Here is a 25,968-nt window from a genome sequence, read left to right as displayed (position 1 = left end):
TAACCCACCTAAAAAAAACCGAAACAATCCAAAATTTTTGCCTGAAGAAAAATTCCGGAAAGGGAGAAAAAAAAAAAAAAAAACTACGAGATGACAGTATATTTCATGATAAAAATCTAAAATTGAATTTAAGGTTCACTTACATTTTTTTAATGAATTTAAGACACTTTAAAGTTTTAATTTTAGACACATAAATTTCAGACTTTTTAAGGATGGGCAGACACCATGATTATGTGCTTCTTTGTGTTGACCTAACGCTGGTGGCTGTAGTGTGAAAAAGCAAAGACTTATGAATATCTCTTCATTTCGGTTTACATTAACTTTATACGTTTGAGCCATTCTGAAGGATTTGTTGCTAGAAAAACGAAGCAGCAGTTGTTGTGAACACAAGTATCAGAAGCTTCAAATAAAAGAACAAAAACCAAACCCATCTGCACACTCTGGTTAGAATCTGTCCAGAAATGAGTTCACCTGCAGCAGGAGGACCATGTGGGTTTTGGCCAGCTCCTTGCTGTGCAGGGTGCAGGTTCCCAAACACACCACGGCCATGTTGCGAACAGCAGGGTGAGCGTTCGCTATGGAGGGAAGGACCTGAGAGGAAAAGCAAAGGAAATGAGACGTGAACCACAGTTCTGCTTTTTATAATTCTGCAATTTCAACAACGGATTAATACGGTATTGATAAAATGAGGCTGAATAAACATTCAGCCAAGTTAACACCCGTTTTGACAGACTGATTCAAAGGAGAAATATTTTTCTTCCATCTCTATTCTTGATGGAGATATTTTGGGTTCTCTCCTTTTTGAAGAGGAAGTATTTTTAAAACCGTCTTACACAGATGCTATTTTTAAGATCTGTTTGCAACTGTAGTTAACTCTTAACTGCGCCTTCCTTCTGCTTTCTCGTGTTTTTGTCATCTACTCTGAAGACCTGCAGTAAGTTCAGAAAGTTGACATTTTTCTGATGCCTTGACTTCTACAGTTCCCCCCCGAAAAAAAGCCACTTCTAGCAGGGAAACTTGAATTGCTTTGATTTCTTTTTTTAGCCCCTCTGCTGCTTTGAAGGAATCGGAGTCAGACTCCGTCATCTTGGAGGAGCCACTTTGAAGAGCATGTTTGTTAAATGATGGGCACAACGTTTGAGGAATATTTAGCAGCTGCCAAAAACGATTCCTGAACCGTTTTACTCCAGTAACAACTTAGCAGTGCCGCACGAGACGCTAAGTCAGGGATGCTTCAGTCCAGTCATCAAGAGCTACGGTCTGGTAAGGCAGCTCTGTAGCTTCAACAACGCAGAGCGAAGACTTTATTGGAATTTGAATCGACTACAATAACAAATTTTCTGCGACCTGGTTTCTGTGATTGTTACTCACGTGATTGACGTTCCTCGAGTTAAAACTTTTCCAGACTCCACTTTGAACACATCTCAGTCATTTTGGAAATACAAAAGTTTACTGTGAAATGATCCCAGATTTCTAATCAATTACTAATGTTGCAGTGAGCAGGACTTAGAAAGGAATTGTGACATTGTAAGGAAGCACGAAATCGAGGTAGCACGTTCAGAAGGAAGAACAAGCAAGAAAAAAAAGAGCAAGAAATGAAAAAAATAAAATAAAATACTGGAAAGAAGGTAGGTCAAATAAATACCAGAATGAATCGAATGCAGACTAATTACCAGTGATGACATCAAGGCGCTTATAGTGGGACCAGTCCGAGTCTTGATGTTCATCTGCTTCAGCAGTTCGGCGCACATCGTCAGACACCTCAGGAGAGTCTCTGGGTCGTTCTGTCGCAGAATATTGTGTTACATTTTTATCCATCTTTCATGACTGCTGCGAATCCTCTCGTGTCCTCGCACACCTTCTCGGCGAGAGCCTCCCTGTCGACTGGCTGGCTGCTCTCCGAGATCTCCTGCAGGACCTGGTTCCTCTGATCCTCCAGATCCGCGATGGCGTCCTTCAGCTCTGCTGCTCGACTGAAGTCCTGCGCGGCGATGCAGTCCTCCAGGTCCTGTTTGGCCTCCATGAGGCGGACCTTCACCTCTGCAAGCTGGAGGGAACCGCAAGAGAGGAAGAGGAGGACGAGTCGAGTCACTGCTTAGCTGGAGTTAACTAGGAGAGTGGACAAAATCTGCCCAACCCCCCACTCATCCAGAAGCTTACAACTGAATTGAAACCAATAAACAGTGGAGATGAAACAATTAATCGATTGTTCTTGAGATAACAGTCAACTAATTTAGTAATCAATTGTAACTTTAAATTATAACTAGAGAATACAGACTTAAATAAGGGCCATTTGCTGAAAGATTAGCTCCTTCAGAGCAGAAATTAAGCCAAAACTTAATTCATATTTGGCATTTAAGATAAAATATATCTTCTCAGTTTGTAAACATGTTCTACATGAAAGTGATGCTATGCTACTGCATTTCCGAGAACACGTTTTCTTTCTTATTTAAAAAGGGAACTCGTTTGTTTCTCTTTATCTTTGAATGCATATCTAATATTGTGTAAAATAAGCTAAAGTGTCAAATGACTTTTTTTAATCAGTGTCAAAAGAATCAATAGAATAATTGATTATTAAAACGGTTGTTAGTTGCAGTCCTAAAAAGCAGTAAATATACAATCACACCAGCACATGAAGTACACGAGTTAAAATAAAAAATAAACACTTGTGTTTTTGTCCGAATCTGTTACAATGTTACCATCAGGCGATGGTTTCACCTGTGCAAAAAAAAAAAAAAAAAAAATCGGCTGTATAATTTGCTGCAATTATGCAATCTGGGCAAATGTCTAGCCCACCTGGACCTGCTGCCGGCGGCTCCTGTTCTCATCCACTGGCTGACTGGCCTCCATGATGGGTTCTCTCACATCTGAAATGATTTCTGCCACCTGTTAAAGAAAGCCAGCTCCTTTAAATACGAGTCGGAGAGGTGACGATTCAACAGCCAGACCGAGACACCGGAGTCAGTGTTGCATCGTTTGTCGTTTTCGACTAACTGGCTCTTGTTGAGAATCTACTTTAGTTGACAAGACGTCTGAATTGATGGAAATGTTCGTCGTCTAAAGTCAAAGTCCGGCTTACGGTCTGGATGCGTCTTTGGTCGTCTGGGATGAGGGCGAGGAGCTTCTCGGTGAGGAGAGACACCAGCGAGGACGGGGTCTGTGTGAGAGCCAGCATCTCCTGCAGAACCACCAGAACACGCTTCCTACAAACACAACTCAGTTAGTCCGACATATCATCATACAGAAAGTTATGACACAGTATGTCTGCATCCAAGTATGCAAGTAATTTAAGACAAAATATTTGCAAGGAAACTGTAAAAATAAGCAACAGATTCAGAGTTTCTATAGATTTTTTTTTTTATTCCTTTTGAAAACAATGGAAGAACAAACTGACAGATGGATGGACGAGACAGAAGTTATTGCGATAATGTCTATTTCAGGCCATTTTCAGGTAATGGCATAATAATGCAAGTATACCCTCTCAAAGATCAATAAACCAATAAGTAAAAACGGGTCAATACTAACAGCGTATGTTTATTTTCCAGTGCAGGATGCTGGACATGTGGGAGTGTTTACTTGAGGCAGAGAAGCAACGTAAGTGGTGTGGTCGTTTTTTATAATGTTGAAAGTCTAGGATAATGTACACATCAGTAAATATCGTTTATTGATCAACAGCAATAATATCAGCTCAAATTGTTATATCTTTGCACCCTTAATTGGAGTTTATTGATTGCTCTGGTTTCTTTTACATTTTTTGTTGGGGGAATTCAGGAAGACCAGTTTTGCAAAAATTACAAAAGAAGAGATTGATGAGCGAATGGATAAAATGATAGATAAACTGAAACTGAACTTTAGTTTGTACATCTACATCCAGTCTGCTTGCTTCATCCATCCTTGTACTCATTCATCAGTTTATCCATAGACAAAGATTCAGTTTGGCATTACATCCAGATATTTTTGCTCTGGATTTACCTGCCGCCTTCTTCGTTGGTGTCAAGGCAACCGATGAGATGGATGAGCTGCTGGGAGATGAACTCCTTGGTCATGACGAGCTCCAGCTGGTTGAAGTCAGCCCTCTGCTCCTCTGTCAGCACAGGCACCGCCTTCAGGTAGCTACAGCAGACAAAGCAAAGAGTCAGTTAAACTCCAGCAGTAGCATCATCCTCCACCCTTAACTCTCTACAAACACACACACACACCAGCAAGGCAGTAGTACGCAGTAAGTCGCTTTTTGCAAGTGGAAGTATGAAGCATCTTAGGCAAGCCTGGCTGCTAAAAAAACCACATTTTTATTAAAAAATAAATAAATAAATAAATCACACTTAAATATAAAAAGTGAGTAAAACACACACAAATGGTTAGGCACGCTTTAAATAAATTAAATAGTAATGCTTCAGTTATCCACACAGTTACATACATAAAGTACTCTTCAGAAAACACTGCCTTCAGATACCTGCGGTTACAACATTGTCATAGAAATTTTAATTTTCAGATTTGTTGTGTCAAAGTAGCAACAACATTAACTACATACAAGAAAAACACAAAGGATCATATTTTTCTTTGCATCTGATACAAAGAGGCACAAGATGTTACTCTAGAGGGGGAGACCGAGACGCCAGCCAAATGGAAATCAAAAGCAACCATTTAAAAATCGATTACAGCCCTTAGAAATAAAGCTCAAAAGTGTTCATTTGTGTTCTGCAGTCATTGGTGGGTAATATCTCTTTGTAATAGCTGGAAAATGTGTTTTAATTTTAAAGGCAGCCAAGTTTCCACAAAGCAAATATAACAGAAGGAAGAACAAGATTTGTACTGAATCTGTAAAAGTTTTGTGCATGTTTAAAAGAAAAAAAAATAATAATAATAATTAAAAAAAAATTAAAAAAAATCACATGCCACTGTTCATCCAGTCCTCTGCCACCATTTTGTACAACTTTCTTTCCCACAATTCCTATGCTATGTATTCTACTGTTTGCACCTCCACCAATAGCGTGACTTCAGCTGCTTTTGATCCATGGTGCATTCACTTGATGGAAAAATACTGGGTTTTTCGAGTTACCGACTGGCTGTACTTCTCCGTGTGCATCTCTTCATATCTTACAAGGTCCAACCAAATCAGAAAGATTATACGTTTTTGAAATCCACTGACTTTGTCAAACTCATTTAGAATAAACTTTGAAAATGCAAAATATTGACAGCACGATACTTATTTTGTGAATCTCTTATCTAGTAACGTACCCAAAGAGGTAGTCGCCATAGGTTGCAGCATCTGGCAGCACTTGTTCAAGCATTTCCTCCCCATCATCTCCTTTACCCTTCAGGAACTCGCACAGAGATCTCCAGTAAAGCATATTTTCACAGGTCAAAGAGTCCTCCGGGATCACCTTCCTGTTGTTAAATCAAAACTTTATTAGTTTATTATGTCAGAAAGCAGGTGTTTAAATTGGCGCGAGTGAAAGAAGGAAATCCGAGAGCCCACCTGTCGTCGAGCTGTGCTCTGTTCTGCAGCAGCTCTTCGGCTGGCATCGTTTTAAAGATGGCCTTCAGGATTTCCATAGCGGTTTCTGCACAGTTCTCCACGTCCAGCCGATGGAGCAACTCGATGACGTTTCCGTCAAGCCGAAGCAGCCACGCCGGCAGCAGGCGACTGCAAACGATGTCTCTCACCGACTCTGGGACACACACAGCCAGTCGAAAAGACTGATTTAACACAAACACACTCGTCTGAAACTACTGGCCTTTAAGTTTATTTATGAGCTACAATGTGCACAAAACTCTTTTTTTTTTAATATATACATATAAAATCAATAAAAGATATTTTCCATGTTTTTACTTATTGTCGTCTTGTAACTTAAACTTCACCAGAAGGTCAAACTGGTTTCGATACACTGATAGTTTAAATATTAAAAGGTGCCATTTAAGCTAAATTAATCATCAACCTGATAGATTTTTAATAGATTTGAGAAGGCTAAAAATATTTTTTTTTTACATCTAACCCTGATGATATTTTTAATACGTACTGATACCATTGTGTCAAAGTGTTAAGCGAGACTTTATCTGTTCGCCACAGCCATTCTGATGCAATGGAGATTTATTTTATTTTTTTTAACCATGAAAAAACAAAACATTACCTGAGGTGTCATGGAGACCTTGCTGCAGTAGACCGACTCTCTGTGCGATGGTAAGAGCTTTGATGTGAACCTTTTCAGAGAGAACCTTTTGCCAAAGACAGAAAAATTAAAGGTGAAATTACAGAAGAAACCAGAGTTCCCAGTATTTTTACCAACACACATATTTTAGCTGACTGACTGCATGTGTACCTGGTAGGCCAGCTTGCGGACGTTCTCTTTAATGTCTCGAGTGCGTTTGAGAACTTTAGGCAGAGTCCGTGGCGACATTGCAATGCAGGAAAGAACGGCACGTCGCACCTCAGCGTTACTGTCATTTTCTAGAATTAACATGTAAGCTGAAAATACAGAAGAGACTAAGAATGAGACAGCTGATGGGCCAATACAAATAGAGGAATCACAAACTTGGATTAAACAAAGATTGACCGTTATCAAGACATGTACAATAGCAGAAAAAAAACAGATACATAATAAATTAGCCACAAAACTGGGTGCTTAACTTTCTGAAGTGCAATACTTACAAGATTTAAGATTAACAAGTAAAACAATAAAAAAAACAAACCATTGATGGTGGGACAGTCGGGATCCTTTGGCTGTTGGAGGCGGGTCATCGCTAAAGCAGCCTGGATCCTCACGTTGGGGAACTTGTCCGTGACACGGACCAGCATGGCTTGGTGGATCCGGTCGAAGAGGTCGTCGTCGATCTGGGCGTTCTCCGCCATGCCGCCCAGCAACTTGTTGATCAACTGGCACGCTCTGAAACGCACTGCGTGACTGCTGGCTTTGTGAGACTGAAGGGAGAAATGGAGGGGGAAAAAAGTCAAACAGCTTCTATCAAATAAAGGACAACAAGTTTCACATGTCACATCAGGTTGGCAGTGCAGGTATCTTAACTGTGAAGGGTCATTTAGACATCTAGGTGGTAGCGGTTCATGTCCTCAAAAAAGGTCTAATCTGTAAAATACAATTACTAATTTTTTTTACACTTTTAAATTTGGAATTTGAAAGTCTTCTTTTAGATAAATCTTATACTGCTGAGTGCTGATAAAGGTCAAGAAGAATATGTAGGCATATACGCTTAATACCTCTAACAGAAAGTTGAAGATGAAACTCAGAAACGGATGATCATCTTCATCTTCTTCCTCCTCTTCTTCTTCTTCTTCCTGTTGCTCATTCTCTGCGTTGGGTGGAGGCTGGAAACTTGTGGCAAACTTGGCCACAAACTCGATCACATTTTCAACAGCAGGCTCTCGTTTGTACACAATCATTGCATACTTCAGGTAGTGGACAAACTCTTCATGGAACAGAGTCTTGTCCTCGAGCTGGAGGAGGAAGTGAAACATGTGACAAACATTCAAGTAGAAGCAAAACAGTATTTTGGATTGAAATAATAATAATTAAAAAAACACTGTCTTGCTGAAGTATCAACCACAAACTTCATTTCATGCTGTTCAGAGGATGGATTGAACAGCACTCCGTGTGATCTCCAAAATCTGGGATTTTGTTCAACACAGAGTTCTCCAATCCTGGCCCAGTGTCCTGCATGTTTTATGTTCCTCCTTGCTATTTGACACCTGGCTTAAATGAATGGGTGATTAACAGAGTTTAGCAGCAGCTGAAGGCATGCTAAAGAGGGAATACAAACACTTGAATCGTTGTGCTGAAGTAGGGAAACATCTAAAACATGCAGGCTAGGGTTGGGGATCGCTGGTTTAACATATTCAAACATCAGCACAACACTGTCCCTGACCTATGTTCTTTTTGTTTTTGTCTTCATGGCATCGTTTCTTCCCTAATGTTCTCTTGCAAAACGCCTTAGACCATCCGAAATTAAACTGCAACCAAATTACGCAACTTCTAAAGCCCCGTCGTTGCACTTTTATTTGTAAAATGTTTTGGAAAACCATGCATTTTGGCCTATGACATAAGGTTGTCAATAAAATCTATTGAAGTGTGTGGTTATAAAGGTTCAAGCAAGGCATTGCTTATTTGAAACAGGTATATTAGAGAAAGGTGCGTTTAGCAGGTAGCACGATCAGCAGCTGCACCTTGTTGTAGCGACTCTTCAGGCTCGCCACCAGCTTCGCCTTGTTGTTGTGTCCTCTTTGAGCCCGTTGAAACGCCTCCTTTAGCTCTATCTCACTGTCCGCAGTCATCTAACACCAAAAAAATATCACATAAACATGAAAACACGTTTAAACAACAGCAGGCGTTTTGCCAAGTAGAGAGCAACGTTTCTTTTCCAGCACCGACACAGCAGCAGTCTGTTTGTTTAGATGACCGACACACTTTACACGTAAACAAGAGCCAAAAAGCAAGTCCCTCACGACAAACCGAGCTTTGTTTACTACAACATAAGTTTAATGTTACGTGAAAATGGTTCGGCTATCAATCTTAAAAGGGTTATACGTTTACCTTGCTGTGAGCTTTCTAGTCGCAAAACTGCCGCCTGTTTTCAAATTCAACCGTAGGAGGTGAGTTTCCTTTTCTATGAAGCCTCTAGGCCTCTACCGCCACCTGCTGGATGGGAGGGAAGGCTCTAACTGTGAGTTTGCACATACTGGTTGTTCCTGCGCTTTTTCCCTTTTTATGTTGTAATAGTTATACTGCAAAGCTATGCCTCTGCATCACTGATATCCAATGTTCTTACAAATCATCTTGAATTTGCCAAAACTGCCACTCTTGGGGAAAGTACTGAATGTAATTCCATCCATTATTCAGATAATGATAAATTAAAATCAGTTCATTTCAATTGTATTGTATGTCTACAATAAAACAAGCAAATGTTTTTTCCTGGATCAATTCCACATAACAGTAAAATATCATCACGTAGCTCACAGAAAACACAAGTAGCCAAAAACACGTTCACCGAGAACTTATAAACAACTGCACTATGTAATGAAATGTTGATGTAAGTCACGTGAACAGTCTAAACAGGAGTTCAGCATTTTAACAATTTGAGGTAGGAAGCTGTGTTATAGTCTGGTGGTTCTATTTTCACTGCTGCTGGATGTGTGTCTGATGATAGTAGTTCAAAATGTTCCTGGAGAGAGAATGAGGAGTGTCTGACAGCGTCCTATAAGCTCTGCTCCTGCAGCACGTCTCACTCAGCTCCTGAACAGATGGTGGAGACGCCTCTGACCCTTCAAGCTCCCTCTGTCTTGTTGCTGCTTGAGTTGCACCCAGAGATGCACATTTTATATATAAAACCCTGTTTTGATAGTATTTGTTGTACTAGTGCCTTGGTTTAGTTAATTGTTAATTGTATACTGCAATATGTATTCATGCTGCAGCAAAGATAACACGTTATTATCCTATTTACATTGATCTAGTCTATGTGATGGATTTGTTGTTTTTATTATTTAGACCTCTGTAAAAAAATTTGGAACACACTCTTTAAAAAAAATCATATGTGGTTTTAAAGTCAGTTTTTATCATTGCACACATTCTGCTCCTTTCCGAGTAACCGAGAATTAGCATGCCGCCTCAGCTTGATAAACACCCCACTCAAAGCTTGCTGCTGTAAATCTAAAAATAAGTGTTAGTTTGATAAATTTGATGATTGACACACTTTTGATATATACACCACAGCTGTCCCTTTTTCATAGCCAGCTGACCAGCAGTTTGCAGTAAGATTTGGGGGTGTAGCAGCTCTGCATTACTCTTAAGCTCCATACAGAAACTTATGCTTTCTAGCATTTCACTAAAAGGTCTTCATGGTGATTTGAGAGAAAACTTTTCTCAAGACTTATTGGCATATTGTGTTACATACACTGAAATATCGAGAAACAGGGAGAACAAATGATTTATCAACATCTACAAGGAGATTCCTATTTCTCAATACAATCGTTCAGAGGCTACCTTAAATAAAGACCAAGGGATACGGGGAGGGGCAGTTCTAGGGGAGGGGGGTGAACAACCTATAGCACATGTGTGTTTTGAGCATTGGTGGCACCAAGGGGACATCCACGGTGGGCTGGAGCAGCATGGGTGTCACAGTAAGTTTGCTGGCTGTCTTATACTATGGACTCCATGTAGGATTGTCAGTGGGCTAATCATCACAGATTAACTGGAGATAAATTTTATGCTAGACAACTCTGCCCAAGTCTGTTCAGATTGTTTAATTTTCTTCATATCAGTTTGTGATCCAACATTTGGAGCCAGCTGGTTTTCCAGTATCGGTTGGATTAAGTGGACCCAAGAATGTGCTGTACAGGGAAGAGAAGCCCACCCTTTGTAAAACCATGGGGCATAGATAGATGCATGGGTGTGGATCAAAACTCATTTTGGCACCTGCAACTTGCAAGGGTTGGCACTGCTGATCATAGGTGGAGGTGCAGCAGAGCACAGGAGTTGATCAGTCACATGCCAGTAAAACAAAAAGAGTGGTCACTGGCAGATGACCCTCCAACTGTTAAAACTGGTATTTCGTTAACTGGAGAGCTGAGTTATGAGGCTTTCTCCTCTGTCAACATGAGTGTATTTTTGATTCATTTATGACCCCAACAGTAAGAAAGCATAGGAGATTCTGGCTTCTGGTTTTGGTTTGCCACCCTAGAGTAGGGCACGGACCCCCAAATGGTCACCCCTTTTGTAAACTGTAGCCGCCCCTGTGCATGTCTTACATTTCACTGAAAGATATCCCTAGAGTAAAAATGAGATTCAAAACACTGAGATATCATCAATTTCCCCGGATTTGCTGTGTTCTGTCAAACTGTTTCATTGCTCTTTCCCATCTGGGCCACCATAAATCTCCTCTGGGGGTGTTTTCTGCTAAATGCTATTACAATGCATATATTTGTCTCGGTGTTCCTATAGTCTCTGTGTATGTTTATCCAACTGATCACACGGACCCCGGAGACCCTCCTCCTCCTCCTCCCCCCCTTCGTACAGCGATCAGGGGCGGGGCAGCACTGCAGCAGTGAGCCTCTCCAGCAGCTGTCTCCGGTAATGTTCCACAGATACACACGCCCCTCTCCGCCCCGGCCCCCAGACAGGTGGTCGGACTGTACGCTCTCATCCTCCCTGTTAGAATAAGGAAAAATATATACATCTGCTGGCAACAGGACAGGCTCGGCTGGCGCAAGCGCGTCCCCGATGGACTTCCAGCGTGTGACCTCCGCGATCACCGGGCGGCCAGCAGGAGGAGAGCGGGGCAGCAACCGGAACGCACCAGGAGAGCCCCGACGATCTACCGCCGGATTCCTGGAGATGCCGAGAGAGGACCTGCGCGCGGAGGGATGAGATGCGCGAGTAGGAAGCTGACACGATTTCCGTGGGATTTTTCATCCGCGAGGCGGAAGGATCATTTCTGACAATCCTCCGGTCTTGGGAAGTTCCCCTGGGAGAGAGAAAGAGAGAGAGAGAGAGAGAGAGAGAGGTGGTGGGGGGTTCTATTATGGCTTCAAGCGCCGGTAAGGCTGCACAGTCCCCCGGGCCGGGCTCCACCGTGAACGGGACTGCGGCAGAGTTGGCCACCATCGAGCAGGAGCTCTATGACTACCAGATGCACAACAAGATGTGCAAGAAGATCGCTCAGCTCACCAAGGTAAGATCCTCTGCTGACAGCGTGCGAGAGAGAGAGGGAGAGGGAGAGAGAGGCGCGCCGCCTGATGCCCATCTGTCGGGCTGACAGCGTGATCCGACGGCTGACTCAGTATCACACCTTCGGATGTTGCACTGCAAAACATGCACGCAGTCAGAAAAACATTATAAAATGCTGTGCCAGTGGGCTTACAGTGCGAAAGGTGATGGAGATGTTCAGCCACATCATGTCGGGGAAACTTGGATCAGGTTGGAGCGGCTTCGTGACTGACAGTAATCTGACATAGATCACCAGGAGCTTTAGGTGTAGGCTGCAGATCTCCATCGAGCTGGGAGCCGCGGTAAAAATGTGATTCTGTGGATTATCTCCGTACCCCTTGCTGTGTGATTTAGACTTTCATCAACTAAAGCACATTGAATTGTCTTGTTGCGTGCTGTATAAATGAACTTGCCTTGCCCCAAAGGCTTCATGTCACTGTAGTATTGATACAAAAATCCAGAACAGACAAAAGAAGCACACATCTGAAGAAATCAATAACCCTGACTCCAACAAACAAACTGCTCATACATTTTTTATCTGGTAAGATACTATCAAGTAGTACACCTCCCCCTCCCCCCCACTATAAAAAATACTGTATTCACGAATAATAATAAAAACAGCAGGTAATGAATATGGATTTCCTCCTCAAGGTTTCACAAATTACAATGTTTGTAAAAAAGAAAGGGGGCAACTGTTAGTTCTGCTTTGTGTTTTTTGTGGGTCATTTGCATCACAAGAGAACAAGAACAAAGATGATCAGTTGTCCTTATGGTGGAAGAACAACTTCTGATAGATTACACTATAGATACTTTATCAGATACACCATCCCAGTCCTGCTTTTTTCACCAGAACTGCCTTATTTTTTTTTTTCTGTGGCATTATAAACTTCAAATGAAATGTCAAGAATCTAATAGAAATTGATCTTAGTCCATGTTGGGATAATATCACATAATTGCTGCAGATTTGTCTATAATGCAAATCTCTCCTTCCCTAAAGGTGCTCTTTTAGATTCGGACATCAGGACCATGCAGGACACTGGAGTAAAGTGAGCCTTCGACAGTGTTAAAGAAACAGGATGGACTCATTCTTTCATAATGTTTATAAATGCCAGATTCTGAGTTCGCCATGTGAATGTTGCAGACTATAATCGGATGAGACAACTTATTCCCAATCCTTTGGTGTCCTATTTTGGTGAATGTCTGGGAATTTTAGCCCAGTTTTCCTATTTGTAGCTTACAAAAGTATACCTACCTTGGTCTTCTGCTGTTGCCGCCCACCGTCTTCAACTTAGAACATGTTGTGCTTTCAGAGATCTTATTCTGCTTAGCTTAACAAGTGGCTATCTCTGTTACTGCTGCTTTTCCATCACCTGGAACCGGTTTTCCATTTATATCTAAACAGCTGTTACTCACTATATATTTTCTCTTTCTGAGATGTTTTCCCGTAGACCTGGGTGATGTGTACGTCAACATCCCAGTAGATGAGCAGTTTCATTGACACGTTAAAGATGCTTCAGATGTTCATATTTAGATGTTTCAGACCAGCTTGGATGGTGAAGCTGAAGCAATAAATAACAGCGATAACTGTTTTCACAAATATATCAGGTACAGATCTGGTATCTGTTTAAAATTTTCCGTCGGATTGGTTTCAGTGCTCATAAAATGAGTAAATGCCACATTAAGCTTAAATCACCTGAAACAGTGAGGGGTTTGGCAGCACAGTGGCATTGCACAGTGTCTAAACTACCACCTTGGCGCTACTTTTTACTATAACTGCTACTTAAGCTATTGAAGAACTGCTTTCTGTCTGACTGTGAGCGATAGGGCTTCTTTTTATCCTCCCCTCTGAAGTTCATTGTGTTGCTGGCAATGGTATAGGCTGTGTTGTAAACTCAATTATGGTGGGGTTAACTGTTGGGAAGAATGGACTCGTTTTTAGCATGACAATTATTTTTGCTGAAGATAATACAATAGTTCTGTAGGAAGCCATTGTTAAGGATTCAAAGCTATTTAAATGGAGCACATCAGCCTGACAACATGGGTATTATTACAGGTTGTCTAGTAATCAGGGCAGCTGACAGTTCTGATATTTACCATTTAAAGACATGATTCATATTCCTATTTGCTCCATATGTTGGCTTTTTTTTTTCCACCTTTTCTGCATCAGAATTGCCCAACTCCAGTCAATCCGTCCTGTAACTTTTAGATGCATCCTTTCTCCAGCACCTGAATCTCATCTGTGAATTCCCTTATCAGCATTCAGTCCTCCACCTCTGCAGAGGCCTGTCAATGAGACATTCATCTGAGTCAGGTGTGCAGGAGAAGGGATGCATCAAAATGTTAGCAGCCCTGGAGGACTGGAGATGGACACCGCTGTCCTGCTGCAGAAAACTAACGGCGACGCAAATCCTAAAAATGACAAAGTTTCTAAATACATATATATCTGTGAATATATATATATATATATATATATATATATATATATATATATATATATATATTTATATATATATATATATATATATATATATATATATATATATATATATATATATAAATTTGATCACAGATTTTTCAAAAGTTCTTATTGTACCTTTGCAGAATAGATTTTTTTAGGTTTATGCCATTCTTATAAGCCTTGTAGTGAATATGTACATTTCTTTCATGCAAATATATGTTTAGTGTAATGCAACAATGCCAGTCATGACAAATATTAAAAGCACTATATTCTAAAAACTGCCAGAAGTACTCTCATGCACATACGCCTACAGAACATAACTGCTTTTTACAAAGTACTTTTTGTTCTAGGCCGTCCCCACCTTGGGCCCGGGTCAACTGAACATCCCCCATCAGTGGCCGTGCTCATAATGATTATAAATGTCAAATATCCAGTCTTCTTGTATTCAACTCAGATATTTGGGCCGTACAAAGTAGAAATAAATGTCTTTGAGGGCAGAAATAAATAAAAAAATGTGAAGAAAGATGGAAGGAAAACACAAGAAATATTCCGAAAACCCCGCTGGTCAGTTGTCATGTGCTTCGTGTGAAGCCACCAGAGGCATGTGGACTTGTTTTTGACTGAGAGAGCGACGGTTTTATCGCGAATAAATTCTCAACTACATAAAAATAACCGGCTAGGAGCTTTAGCGCTGTGTGTCTTTCTCCATGTGTCAGTGAGCTGGTACAAGTGGAGCAGCATCTGTATCTGCTCAGCTCCTCAAACACTAATCCTTGTTACGTGAGGGGGGGGATTCTCCCGCTCTGTTCTCCACAAAAATGCTTACAGAAGCAGGGCACGACCCGCTGCTTGTTGAACGACGACAATTACTGATGACTGTGCACTTCCCTCATGGGCGCAACTCTGTCTTTAAAGTGCATGCGAGTGTGTGTCCACGAGTAACGTGTATGTTGTTTTACAAGGCTTCCTCTCACACACTCACCCAAACACACACACAAGCAAAGATGGCACAGATGAAAGGTCAGCACTTGTGTCTGCGCTCGTCCAGCTCCGTCCTTCAGCTCTCTTCTCTTCTCCTCTCCTCTTCGGGGCCGACTTGTTTCTCTCTTTTGAAACTTTGTGCACGCCACGCCTGAGTCGATTTACTTCAGATGACCCCAGTGAATAAACTTGAAACCTGTCGCTGCTGAAATATAAGAATCATCAAATCCGATATTTGGTGCAAGAGAGTGTTGGGATGCCTGCAGCGTGACGCATGGTTTATTTGTGTGTTTTAGGGCAGGGTGTCGAGTGGAGAGGAAGCAGGAAATGGGGCAGCCTTGGTAACTTTATATATTTAATAACCTACATGTGTAGGAGCATGAAGCTATACACACACTGTCTGCTTGTGTTTTCCGTCTCCCTCCTCCTCAATGCCTTTATGCTTTACTTTCACAATATCCCCCCCCCCCACCTGCTCCCTCTCTCCATATCTCCATCCCTGACCTCCCCTCCCTCTCTCTCTCCGTCCCGCCTGAATGGGTGCTGCTAAAGATAAACCAGTTGGAGTGTGTTTACATGGCGGAGCAAGCCAGTGGGAAGACAGTGCCAGCTGACCATTTGAAGCCAGCTGTTGTGAATGTTCACACAACTTTAAGCAGACACACACACACACACACACACACACACACCTACACGCACACGCGTGTGCGCGCAAACAAGCACCTCATAAATTTCTTATGTGTTGTCATGCGACAACTATAAACTTCAATATATTTCTTTAGGACTTTATCTGATAGATCAACACAGATGCGAGGGAAAATGTGGACCATTTTTAAACTTTGCGCAAACATTAAATATGAAGAGAAAATTTTGACTGGACCGTTCTAACACATGGACATGCTGTAATTTAAACTCTTCGGTTGTAGCTTTGAATGTGTGTTCAGGATCGTAGCCCGACTGGAATGTGAGCCTCCGCACCGGCCTCAATCCTTTCGCAGCCTCTACTAAGTTTTCCTCCTGAATTGCTCTCTGTTCCAGTTTTAGAAGTTTCCCTGCTTTAACACACCTGATTCAAATGATTGCAGTTCAGCAAATGCCTGTTAATCAGCTGTCGGTTAAATAATGTTTGCTGAAGTAGAGAAATGCCTAAAACATCCAGGGCAGTGTGCCTTGAGAAGTGTAGATGGGAGATCCTGCTCTATTCAACCCCATCAACTCTGACCAGCTACCGTCTTCTCCCCACAGCAGAATAGAGCCATCACCCAGCATCACTGTTTGCTGGTTCGGAGCGATATGCAATGATAATTTTCCACCAGAAAATTTGATTTAAGTCAAATCTTGAACATGTCTGCTGAGTCCCATACGTTGCTTATGGAGAAGTGCAAATATAACTCCTTGTGCCTTTCTATTTTTTATTTCTTTACAATTCTGCAGGTGCTTCAGAGTTACCAGGAGTGTCTTGGCTGCTTAATAATAACAATTTCCTCGTCTGGCCTGTCATATTTATTGATTAGGTGACTTTTGGTTGGTCTTCATTTCATTTAGGGGTTTCAGAATAAAAATGCATGCCTGACTGATTAGATTTAGATCAGCTATAAAAACCCCTTCAGTGAGTTCACTGAAGTTTGTGATTGTGACATGAGGAAAACGTGGAAAGGTTCAGCATTTGGCAGAACTCACAGAGATCAACAGCAGCTTTTTAAAGCGTCGGCTTTTGTGCACATATACGGGGCCCTTCTTTGATTGGCAGCTTTAAATCTGTCTTTGGATTTCCTGAGCTTACTGTCACAGTGCTCACTGCTTTGTAATCCAGCACACTCAGTACCCTGTGCGATATGTGTGGAGGTGTGTGTGTGTGTGTGGATGCTCTCCTGTCTTTTTTACTAACCTCTTTTCTGTGCACCAACCAGTCAGATCATCTCTTCTTCAGCTGCAGTGTCTCAGCTCTCCTGCACACTGGAGACAGATTTGTTTTCCACGCCTTGCTGACTGTGAAGTTATTGTGAATAAGCAAGGGCACTGGCTTGTGAGGCTACATGAATAACACTATCGACTGGCAGGATCAATACGGGGATCCGGAGAGTGGATTTACAGTAGGAGGAGGCCGCTCTCTCGCCAGGCTGCCATGCCCAGTGTTTGCAGATTTAAACTGAAAATGCCTCGTTTCAAAAGTACCAGGTTTTGCATTTTCATTTGGAACAACTGGTACGAGCATCAGCATGGCAAGAAAAAAAAACAAAAAAAAAAACCCATCCAATACATAAGATTTAGATATGAGAGTAAAGGATAAAATATCCACAGTCAATTTCATCTTTACTAGTAAAACAGAATGTTGAATGCATGTTTTGGGGGTAATCAATACTGTATAAATGTGTTACTTTTTTTTTCTAGTACAAGACAATTACAGTGGTTTAATTTCTTAATAATTGTAGTTTGCAGATGATCCCATAAAACCGATCTTATTCTTGGCTAGTGTTGTGTAAAGTAGTTGCCCAGCATGTTTTCTTTTCTGTTTTTGCTTTTTTTTTTTTTTTGTCACACTTAAATGTTTCAGGACATTATACACATTTTGATATAATGATATTATGATTTAATTTATTAAATTATTACCTTCTGCCTATGTCTTCAGATGACCTCACAGGTTTTCTAGACCATTACAACATTTATTTCCTCTTTAAAAAAAAAAAAAAAAATGTCTCTCCTCATATCATTCTTTTGTTGATTAGTATTTGTGGTTGGTCTTGGACTGTGATGCTGAAAAATGAAACTCATCTCTATCGCCAATTGTTTCGCAGAAGCATGAACGGTTGGAATCGGATTAAATACTGATTATTATTATTGGAAATGTTTGTATCTTCGTCTTCACCAACAAAAACCTAACTTTTGCCTGAAGAAAGGTAACCCCACATCACCATGCTTCCACCACCATGCTTCTCAGAGTTACTTTTGTGTCAGCCTAACTTGCTAGAGTTATAGCCAAATGTCAGGAAGACTCCATTGGGAGGGATGTTTTAATTATCAGGTTCAATATAATTGATGGCAAGAGTTACCCAATAAGACTGATTGCTGAAAATAAATCACAAGATGCTTTAAAAAGGCAACAGCTTGAGTCTGTGCACACTAATGCAACCTTGTGATTGCAGCATTTTTGCATTGCATGCTGTAACAGTTTTGTTTAGGAGTGTGTAAGTGGCTGAGATCTGCTGTTTACAACTTCAACTTAAACTTGGTTATGAAGTGACGGCGTAGAGCTACGCTACAGCTTGGCTTTAACCACAGCATGTCTATCGACGTTATGGGTGCTCAGGACGGATAAATATATTTATGCGTGTGCAAAAAATCTGCTTCTAGTAAAGTAACTGTGAAAAATATATATATATATTTTTTTTTATAAGATAGTATAAAACAAATGATCCTCCAAGTTTGGCACTGAACAACTCGAGTGGTCTTCAAATCCATGACCTCACCCTCTTACCACCCCAGGGCAGATTCCATTGCACACCATGGGCCAGGCTGCATCAGCTGACGTCAGTGACTGACCTCGCCGATGCCTCTGCAGCTGAATGAGAATGAATCCCTGCAGCAGTCCTCCAAATATTTTGAAAACTGAACCTTCCCAGAAGACTCCAGGCTATTAAACCGGCATATTAATGAAGACAGAGTTAATGAATGGGATTGAGAAAAATCTCTGTCAAACTTTCCTCTTTTCTTTCCCATTTCTTTGCCCTAACAGTCATCTTTGTGAGGACAACCGTGCACAACCCCTTCAGAAGACAATCTCATTTCCGAATGGCACAAGTCACAGTTTAAAAAAGCAAACATTTTTGGCACAGAGGGGAAAGAGAAAGACCAGCTCACATACCCCACCAGTGTCTGTTTGACAAAACCGTCAGATGTCAGGAAAAGAACATTTGCACATCATTATTTGCGTTGCTCATGTTTGTGGGAAGGCAGCGGGAATGTGTTTGCGATGGAGCGTGGCAACATGCCACCCTTCCACACAGAGCGGGGAGAATGTCCGGCAGTGCTGCGCAAGCGGCGTGCTGCAGACAGAGAGGCGTCTGGATAAAATATGAGCCCATGTGTCTCCTGCGCACACTCATGTGTCCATGCGCACACAAACACACACATACACACACCTCTATGAGTGGGTAAGTGAGACGTAAGGGTCACCAGGAGATCATGATGACACTGGCGACATTGCTTAGAGGTTAAAATGAATCGTGGCGAGAAATAGGCCATATTTTATGCACGTTGGATGATAATCCTCTATTTAGGGAAGAGAAACGACAGACATGTACGCAGACTTAGATGTCTGGACTGTACTGGCTGACAAGGTCAGAGTTATACTACATACAGTTTGTCAAGGAAACTGCTTAAACTGTTGAGAGCTGTTTTATTTCATTATTGAGATCCTTCTTTAGGGTCAGTTTAAGAAGAGTACTGGTAGTGGCCGCTGAGGAAATGGAGCTCTGATAAATAAATAAATAAATAAATAAATAAATAAATAAATAAATAAAATATGCCCACCTTTATGGACATTCATTCTGAGTTTTCTCAGGACACAATAAAACGCCATTGGGTAATTTAATGCAACCCATATTGAACTTTGTCTTCAACATTTGTCATTGTTGCTCGTGTAACTGAACATAGATATGGGGGGGAAAAAGTGAAAATAAAAAAAAAAGAAGCATGCAGCACATCCAAAAACATTTGATTTTAGTTCTGGGTTATTTTTGCTTGATGCCAAACAATTTCTGCATCTCTTCACCTAATGTGTTGCCTCATTCAGTTAGCTAGTGCTGTAGGTGAGGAGTGTTACACAATCAGGCCTGCACTGGCTAAGGTTTGGGCTGAAATGGGCAGCAATGAAATTAAAAATACTTACACCTGTGCTCATAACTTAGAATCATCGTATTCTCCCAGGTACTGCATAAAGTAGCTTTTCTTTCCTGCTATTATCCATCCTCTCACACACATCACAAGAGGTAACATGATGCAGTAGAATGCAGGGGAACGGATGATTGTCACAGGAGAGGGGGAAAACTTTTCTTAAACTGGATGAGCCTTTTTCCTGTCTGAAGTTCTGCAGCCAGATGGGAGAAAAGGGAAGGACCAGTTCAGAGGACGGTCAGGATTGTTTCCTGTGGCGTTTTGGTGGCTGTGTGATTCAGGCTGTGTCAGTCAGGCTGGGAGTGGGAAGGTGTGCTATCCTGGATGCTATGTGTGAAATTTTTATCAGTTTGTTCTTGCTGGTGACAGTTTAGTGAAGAAACATGGGGAGCAGAATGGGCTGATGCTGGTGATGAGGCTCCATTTACATATAGCATGCAGCCTCTGTTGTGTATGTCTTAGTGTGACGGTGACATGTGACTTTCTGGAAGTACTAGCCCGTTCTACGTATCAGACGGTAACTTGCTCTGGTTGTTCTTGAAGTCATCTTTTGAGCCTCAACCTGATGAGTTCAACATCATGAGAATGTGCAAAAATATCAAAGCTGAGTCTGAACAATAACCTGTAAATAGTGTTCGCAAATTGGACCTTTGCAGCAACAGCACAACACAGTGAATCAGGTTTTTAGTAATTGTTGAAATGACCTTTTTCCCATTATTCTCCTCCCCGTTGCTGCTTGGCTCCGGTTGTGGAGGATTCATCAAAGTCAGTCCAGTCCTTATCCCCACCAACTGTCTACAAACTCAATTACAGAGCATTTGACAGAGAAAAGTAGGCTCTAAAAAATTATTATTTTGTTTTTAAAAAGTAACTGACCAAACATAAAACTTAAAAACTGACAAATATTTAACCAAAGTCTTTGCTCTTTTACCAAAGCTACTGTCAACATTTGTTTACTCCAGGTTTAGCAGCATACTGGAAGCTTTACGGTTTGACTTTTTTGGTTTGGCAAATCTGTGTGCTACTAAACATGCAACAGGACTCTGCTATATAAAAATGACCTTTTTATTTACCTTTTGTATGCTGGGAAACACATTAACACAAACGTTTGTAATGAAAGTTACGTTAAAACAGTTGGGAGAGTTGAATTTGCTGAGGTGCATTTGGAAAATACATGTTGAAAAAAATCCCCACCAAACCCAACATTACTACCCCTTAGTAAAGAAGCTGTTACATGTGTTTTAACAAACTCTTTGTTATTATTTTCCTTTTTATTAAATAAGCAGGACAGTGAATATATCTGTACAGAAGGTCATGACGCATTTTAGGTCGTCTGGTTTTGCTTTCCTGCATATTTGACTGGGATTGCCATGAGTCCTGATTTCTCCTTTTGTAAATGAAGCCAAGACACAAAGTACATTGTGCATTAAAGTTGTTGTTCTTTTGTTTTCTCCAAACACTTTCCAGGTGATTTACTCGCTGAACATGAGGAATGAGGAGCAGGAAGCAGCCCTGCAGGCCTTAAGCCACGCTCACCATGACGAGCTGCACCGCATCCTGATGGAGACGTGCCACGAAGGAGAGGGGTCGGTCTTAAGGACACGCCTCCTGGAGCTACAGGAGTCTCTGGATGAGCAGCAGCGAGTTGGGGCTCAGGTGTGTCCTCCTGTTCTCCTTTTTGTTGAACTAAATGAAACAGCTTATGGGACAACTTTGGCATTAGAGGTCCCGCCACGCTTACGTTACGCCGTCGGTCAGCAATGTCTACATAACTAGAGATGTTCATCTGATTAATATTGACACATTTCTTCAGAAAATATATTTAAAACCTCATTCTTAAAGACATGCTGCAGATTGTCCAGTGAAATCTCCTGTAAACCATAAATATCATGTAATATTGAAGTTAAAAATGAACATAAAACCTCTCGTTACCCTGTTCAAGTGAAAATGCTATACTGCAATATTTTGTGTGTCATCTTTGTTTTTATATTTAGATTTTCTCTTCTTCTGTTAAATCAGAAGAAGGCTAAATTAAGATCAAGCCAAACCTGTTCTGGTGCTGTGAAATCACAAAACCAAACACATTAAACATTTCACACTACTCTTTTTAAATGTTAAAGGTAGCAAAGAGACACAAGGATTTTTGTGGGTACTAATTGGGAAAATGCTAATCATTCTTACAAAGGTATAGAATCTCAATTTTTTCACTAGCAGCTGAATTTGCCCGACCGACAACCAACAGCTAAATTTACTTAAATGTTACTTTAATTAGTCAGTTCAAGATGGTTGGGCTCAGTCATTAATTGCCAAACTTTAATGCAACAAACATGTCCTACTGAAGAAAATCTGTTGGAGTGTCACGTTGGAGAAAAAAAAAAGTCTTTTTAGGGGAGAGTTTGAATACTTCAGAGGTCGAAACAGCGGCTAAGCTAGACAATACTTTGACACAGACTGCTGGGCGGAGGTGCTTGCTTCAACGGTCAGCCTGAGGGCCACAGGCTTTGAGAGCATCAACAATCTGTCTGATTACACACACAGCGCGGCAGAAGGGATCGAGGTGAACACAACGCAGAGACAGAGAGAGTTTTTAAGTCTCAACAAGGAGGCGTCTAAAGACCATCGCAGATTCCCCTAGTAATAAACCAACTTTCTCAATCATCTTTCACATCGTCCACTGTGCGAAGCATGCACACATTACGGCATGATGAATTCCTTCTGTAGGATATTGTGTGCACCTTAGTGTGTGCAGCGAGTTGAACAAGCTCAACTTGTGCAAGCAAATTGTATACTTCAATAAATTATTGGTGGAGAGAAGTAGTCATGTAAACTAACTGTTTTTTTTTTAAATCAGCAATGGAAAAAAATATAAAAGGTACAATAACCTGGTTGCATCAGTATTTTCCAGCCTTGAACTAATATTTGTTTAACCACCTTCTGACCCAATTTCAGTAGCCTAACCTCAGCACAGTTCCTCCGTAAGAAAAATAAACCCAAAGCATGATGCTGCCGTCGCCATGCTTCACTGGGTACTAGTATAGGGTGATTTTCATTGTGTTGTTATTGTACCAAATTTATCTCTTAGAACTTTGGATCCATCTGACCAAATTCTGCCTCAAGAGTGGGAGATTTTAGCCAAGAGAAAGGTTTTTGGTTTACAGCCCAACTCCTTCTCTAACACACATGAGGTGAAACAGACAGAAGACAACCAGGATTGTCTGCATCTTCATCACAGTTAATGTCAGGCTTTTGTTTACCACACTGATATTTTTTTTCAGCATCTAGCAAGAAACTTTTTTGCACATTGCACATTTTAAGCAAAACTGATGTTAAGAGCTTACCATATAAATAGTTAATCTTTTTGGATTCAAATCGGTCTCGTTGTGCATACCTTTATATTTCCACAGCAACTATCTGGAAAAAGCTATTTTCAGTACAGTCAGATTTCCATGGAAGGGAAATAAATGAGGCTCCAACCTGCCTGGTCTCAGTGGTGCTTCCTGATAATGATCTTTTGCCACATAATCAGTACTGTGTGAATGTCGCCACGTTCCTCCCAGCTGGCCTTTATGGCAACAGCCTGGCTTTTTTTCAAAGTGTCCCCATGCTGTTTGCTCCACAGTCTCCATAGTTCTTACATTATGAACATCTATGATTAAGCTTGACCACCTCTGTATCTTATTATCACAACATTCTCATGTAGAGAAAAGCTCCTTCATGTCTCCAGGTCAGATATTGTAACGGTGCTCAGTAAAATCAAACCTCTATTGATTTTACTGGCAGAGGATATAAGCTGGATACAATCTGGTTTTCCTAAGGGGCTGATCCTAACAAGGTGCCAAGGGCCTCCCCCCTACTTGGCAGTGGGACTGAGGTTCTTCTCCTCAAATTAGTTTGTTTCACATCAAATCCGTTTGGAGTGTTTGTTTGTTGCTGAAAATCTCCATCTTAGTCTCGTCTGACCAAATCAAACAGTAACCGTTTCGCAGATTTGTGGTGGTGACACAGAAGATGTTTTTTCCCCCCCAAGCAATATTTGCCTTGTAGATAACATGTAATGGTTGTCATGGAGACATGATAACTCCTCTATTTGCTGCAGTTCTCCAACAGTGGGTGTTGGAGATTTTCTTTTTCTTTTCTTTTTTTTTTTTCCTTAATGTGGTTATTTTTCTTCCCACCGACTAAATTCACTCAAATTAAAGGTTGGCTTTTTGAAAACGTTTCGGGGTGAGATTATGCTGCCGCAGCAAAAGGTGTGTTGTGCGAAGTGCAGCTGACTCTCTCATCCTTTGCCCCTCCAGGTTCAGGCAGACTTTGAGTTCTTCCGCATCCAGGCGGAGGAGAGGGAGCGCGAAACCGAGGCGGAGCTGAGGAAAGAGTTTCAGGAGAAACTCCGGGCTGCCGAGGAAGGACTCCTGGAGGCCAAGGCCGACCTGAGCGCCGCGCAGGACGAGAGCCTGAGACTGAGCAAAGACCTGATGACCGCCGGCGAGCAGATCCAGGAGCTGTACGCCAAATGCGAGGAGCTCCAGAAACTGGCTGACGAGGACAAAACGAGGAGGGAGGAGGAGAGGGGAAGAGAGGACGAGGAGAAGGAGAAGCAGGAGGACTTGGAAAGAGTGAAAGCCCTCCTGGAGGAGCTGCGGATCCTGAAGGAGGAGAGGGAGCGAGCGGAGGAGGAGAAGAGGCGAGCGGTCAGAGAGGAGCGGGAGCAGTGGGAGCAAAAAGTGAACGACCTCCATGAGGAGAACGAGCAGATGAGGAAGAAGACTGAGGCGGAGTGGAGGGAGGAGCGGCAGAGGTGGGAGGAGAGGGAGGAGGAGGAGAAGAAGGGGATGCACAGCGCGCTGCGGGAAAGAGTGAAGCGGGCCGAGGCGGAGGTCGAAGGTCACCTGGAGAGGCTTTCTGAGAGCAAAAGGAACACAGTGAAGCTTCAGGAGAGAATACAGGTACTGTCCTGCACCCAAAGAGTATTTCAGTCATCAATTTGGCGATTAATTGATGAGTTGGACTTTAAGAAATGCTGCGTTCATTCTACAAATTTTAATTTTAACGCTTAAGGTGTTTTTCATACTAGAAAGACGTAAACAGATAAACAAATAATTAAATTCCTTCTTCAAAAAACAAGGTAAACCTTTTATTACAGAAAATGCAACGATATAGCATTCCTAGTATTGTGAATGTGAACCAGATGGAGCTAAATCTAGGTCACTTGAGGAGTTTGGGGTAAAGCACATTGACAGAAAAAGATGTTTTTATCTCTAATGTATTTACATTTTGTACAGTCTGTGGCTTATTTGGTGCTCTGAATATGTTTTTTCTGCAAATGGCCATTTGTTTTTAGTCTGCATACTCCAGCTATCAATTCACTGATTGCTAAATTAGACGACGATTATTTCAATAATTGATTCATCACGATGAATCGATGAATCATTTCAGCCCCCGCAGATGTGCAAAGAAACACGGACATGCTGCCTGTCATCACGAACCAGAACGTCTGAGGGGAAAAAGTGATATCAAAGTAAAACGTTAGGCGGTGGGGGGTGGGGCTGCCTCAGTGCTGCTCCCTGTGCCAACTGTCTCCTAATGAGTAGCTCGAGCAGGATAGATGCACTGCAGCACCACCATTACCACCTCCCGCACGAGCATTAAGAAGCCCTGAGAGAGCTGGCACGGCGCTGACATAAGCCCTCGCAGCAGACCATTAAAGCCTCAGTGCCGGGCAGGAGAGTTCCCTGACTCACCACATTTCATCCATCCTCTTCCAATACGCGCTCTGCATCTGTGTCATATTTGCAGTTGAACTCCCTTTTTCTCCCTCAGTCATCTTTATTTTCTCTTCTTTCCTCACGTTTTTTTTTTTTTTTTTTTTTTTTTTTGCGCCCCCCCCTCCCCACCCCCCCCCCCCCTCTCCCCGGCCCTTTTTGC

At 41.7% G+C, this 25,968-nt stretch overlaps 2 protein-coding genes across 4 annotated transcripts in view; one reads left to right on the top strand and one right to left on the bottom strand.

The window, feature by feature from the left end:
- ncapg (non-SMC condensin I complex, subunit G) overlaps positions 1 to 9,449 on the bottom strand; it is a 16,658-nt gene extending 7,209 nt beyond the window's left edge. Inside the window, exons 1-14 of the mRNA XM_015032326.1 lie at positions 8,544 to 9,449; positions 8,177 to 8,284; positions 7,214 to 7,450; positions 6,691 to 6,919; positions 6,321 to 6,466; positions 6,132 to 6,216; positions 5,480 to 5,672; positions 5,239 to 5,388; positions 3,973 to 4,113; positions 3,080 to 3,203; positions 2,797 to 2,886; positions 1,859 to 2,047; positions 1,674 to 1,784; positions 472 to 591 (exon numbers count right to left, since the gene is read on the bottom strand). Coding sequence (XP_014887812.1) covers positions 472 to 591; positions 1,674 to 1,784; positions 1,859 to 2,047; positions 2,797 to 2,886; positions 3,080 to 3,203; positions 3,973 to 4,113; positions 5,239 to 5,388; positions 5,480 to 5,672; positions 6,132 to 6,216; positions 6,321 to 6,466; positions 6,691 to 6,919; positions 7,214 to 7,450; positions 8,177 to 8,284 — 1,923 coding nt within the window. The 5' untranslated portion in view covers positions 8,544 to 9,449. The remainder of the gene's footprint in view (positions 1 to 471; positions 592 to 1,673; positions 1,785 to 1,858; positions 2,048 to 2,796; positions 2,887 to 3,079; positions 3,204 to 3,972; positions 4,114 to 5,238; positions 5,389 to 5,479; positions 5,673 to 6,131; positions 6,217 to 6,320; positions 6,467 to 6,690; positions 6,920 to 7,213; positions 7,451 to 8,176; positions 8,285 to 8,543) is intronic.
- A 662-nt stretch (positions 9,450 to 10,111) lies between these two features.
- fam184b (family with sequence similarity 184 member B) overlaps positions 10,112 to 25,968 on the top strand; it is a 43,839-nt gene continuing 27,982 nt past the window's right edge. For 2 of the 3 annotated variants that reach the window (XM_015032323.1, XM_015032322.1), the window contains exons 1-3: positions 10,112 to 11,676; positions 21,511 to 21,699; positions 24,342 to 24,989. In XM_015032323.1, coding sequence (XP_014887809.1) covers positions 11,527 to 11,676; positions 21,511 to 21,699; positions 24,342 to 24,989 — 987 coding nt within the window. In that variant the 5' untranslated portion in view covers positions 10,112 to 11,526. The remainder of the gene's footprint in view (positions 11,677 to 21,510; positions 21,700 to 24,341; positions 24,990 to 25,968) is intronic. The other variant, XM_015032324.1, reaches the window with a different exon arrangement.

The sequence above is a fragment of the Poecilia latipinna genome, unplaced genomic scaffold (assembly GCF_001443285.1).
Source record: "Poecilia latipinna isolate Pla-1442-1.1 unplaced genomic scaffold, P_latipinna-1.0 Scaffold237, whole genome shotgun sequence".
Lineage (NCBI taxonomy): Eukaryota > Metazoa > Chordata > Actinopteri > Cyprinodontiformes > Poeciliidae > Poecilia > Poecilia latipinna.
Note: the sequence above shows the minus strand (reverse complement) of the source record. Positions and strands in the feature narration are given on the sequence as shown.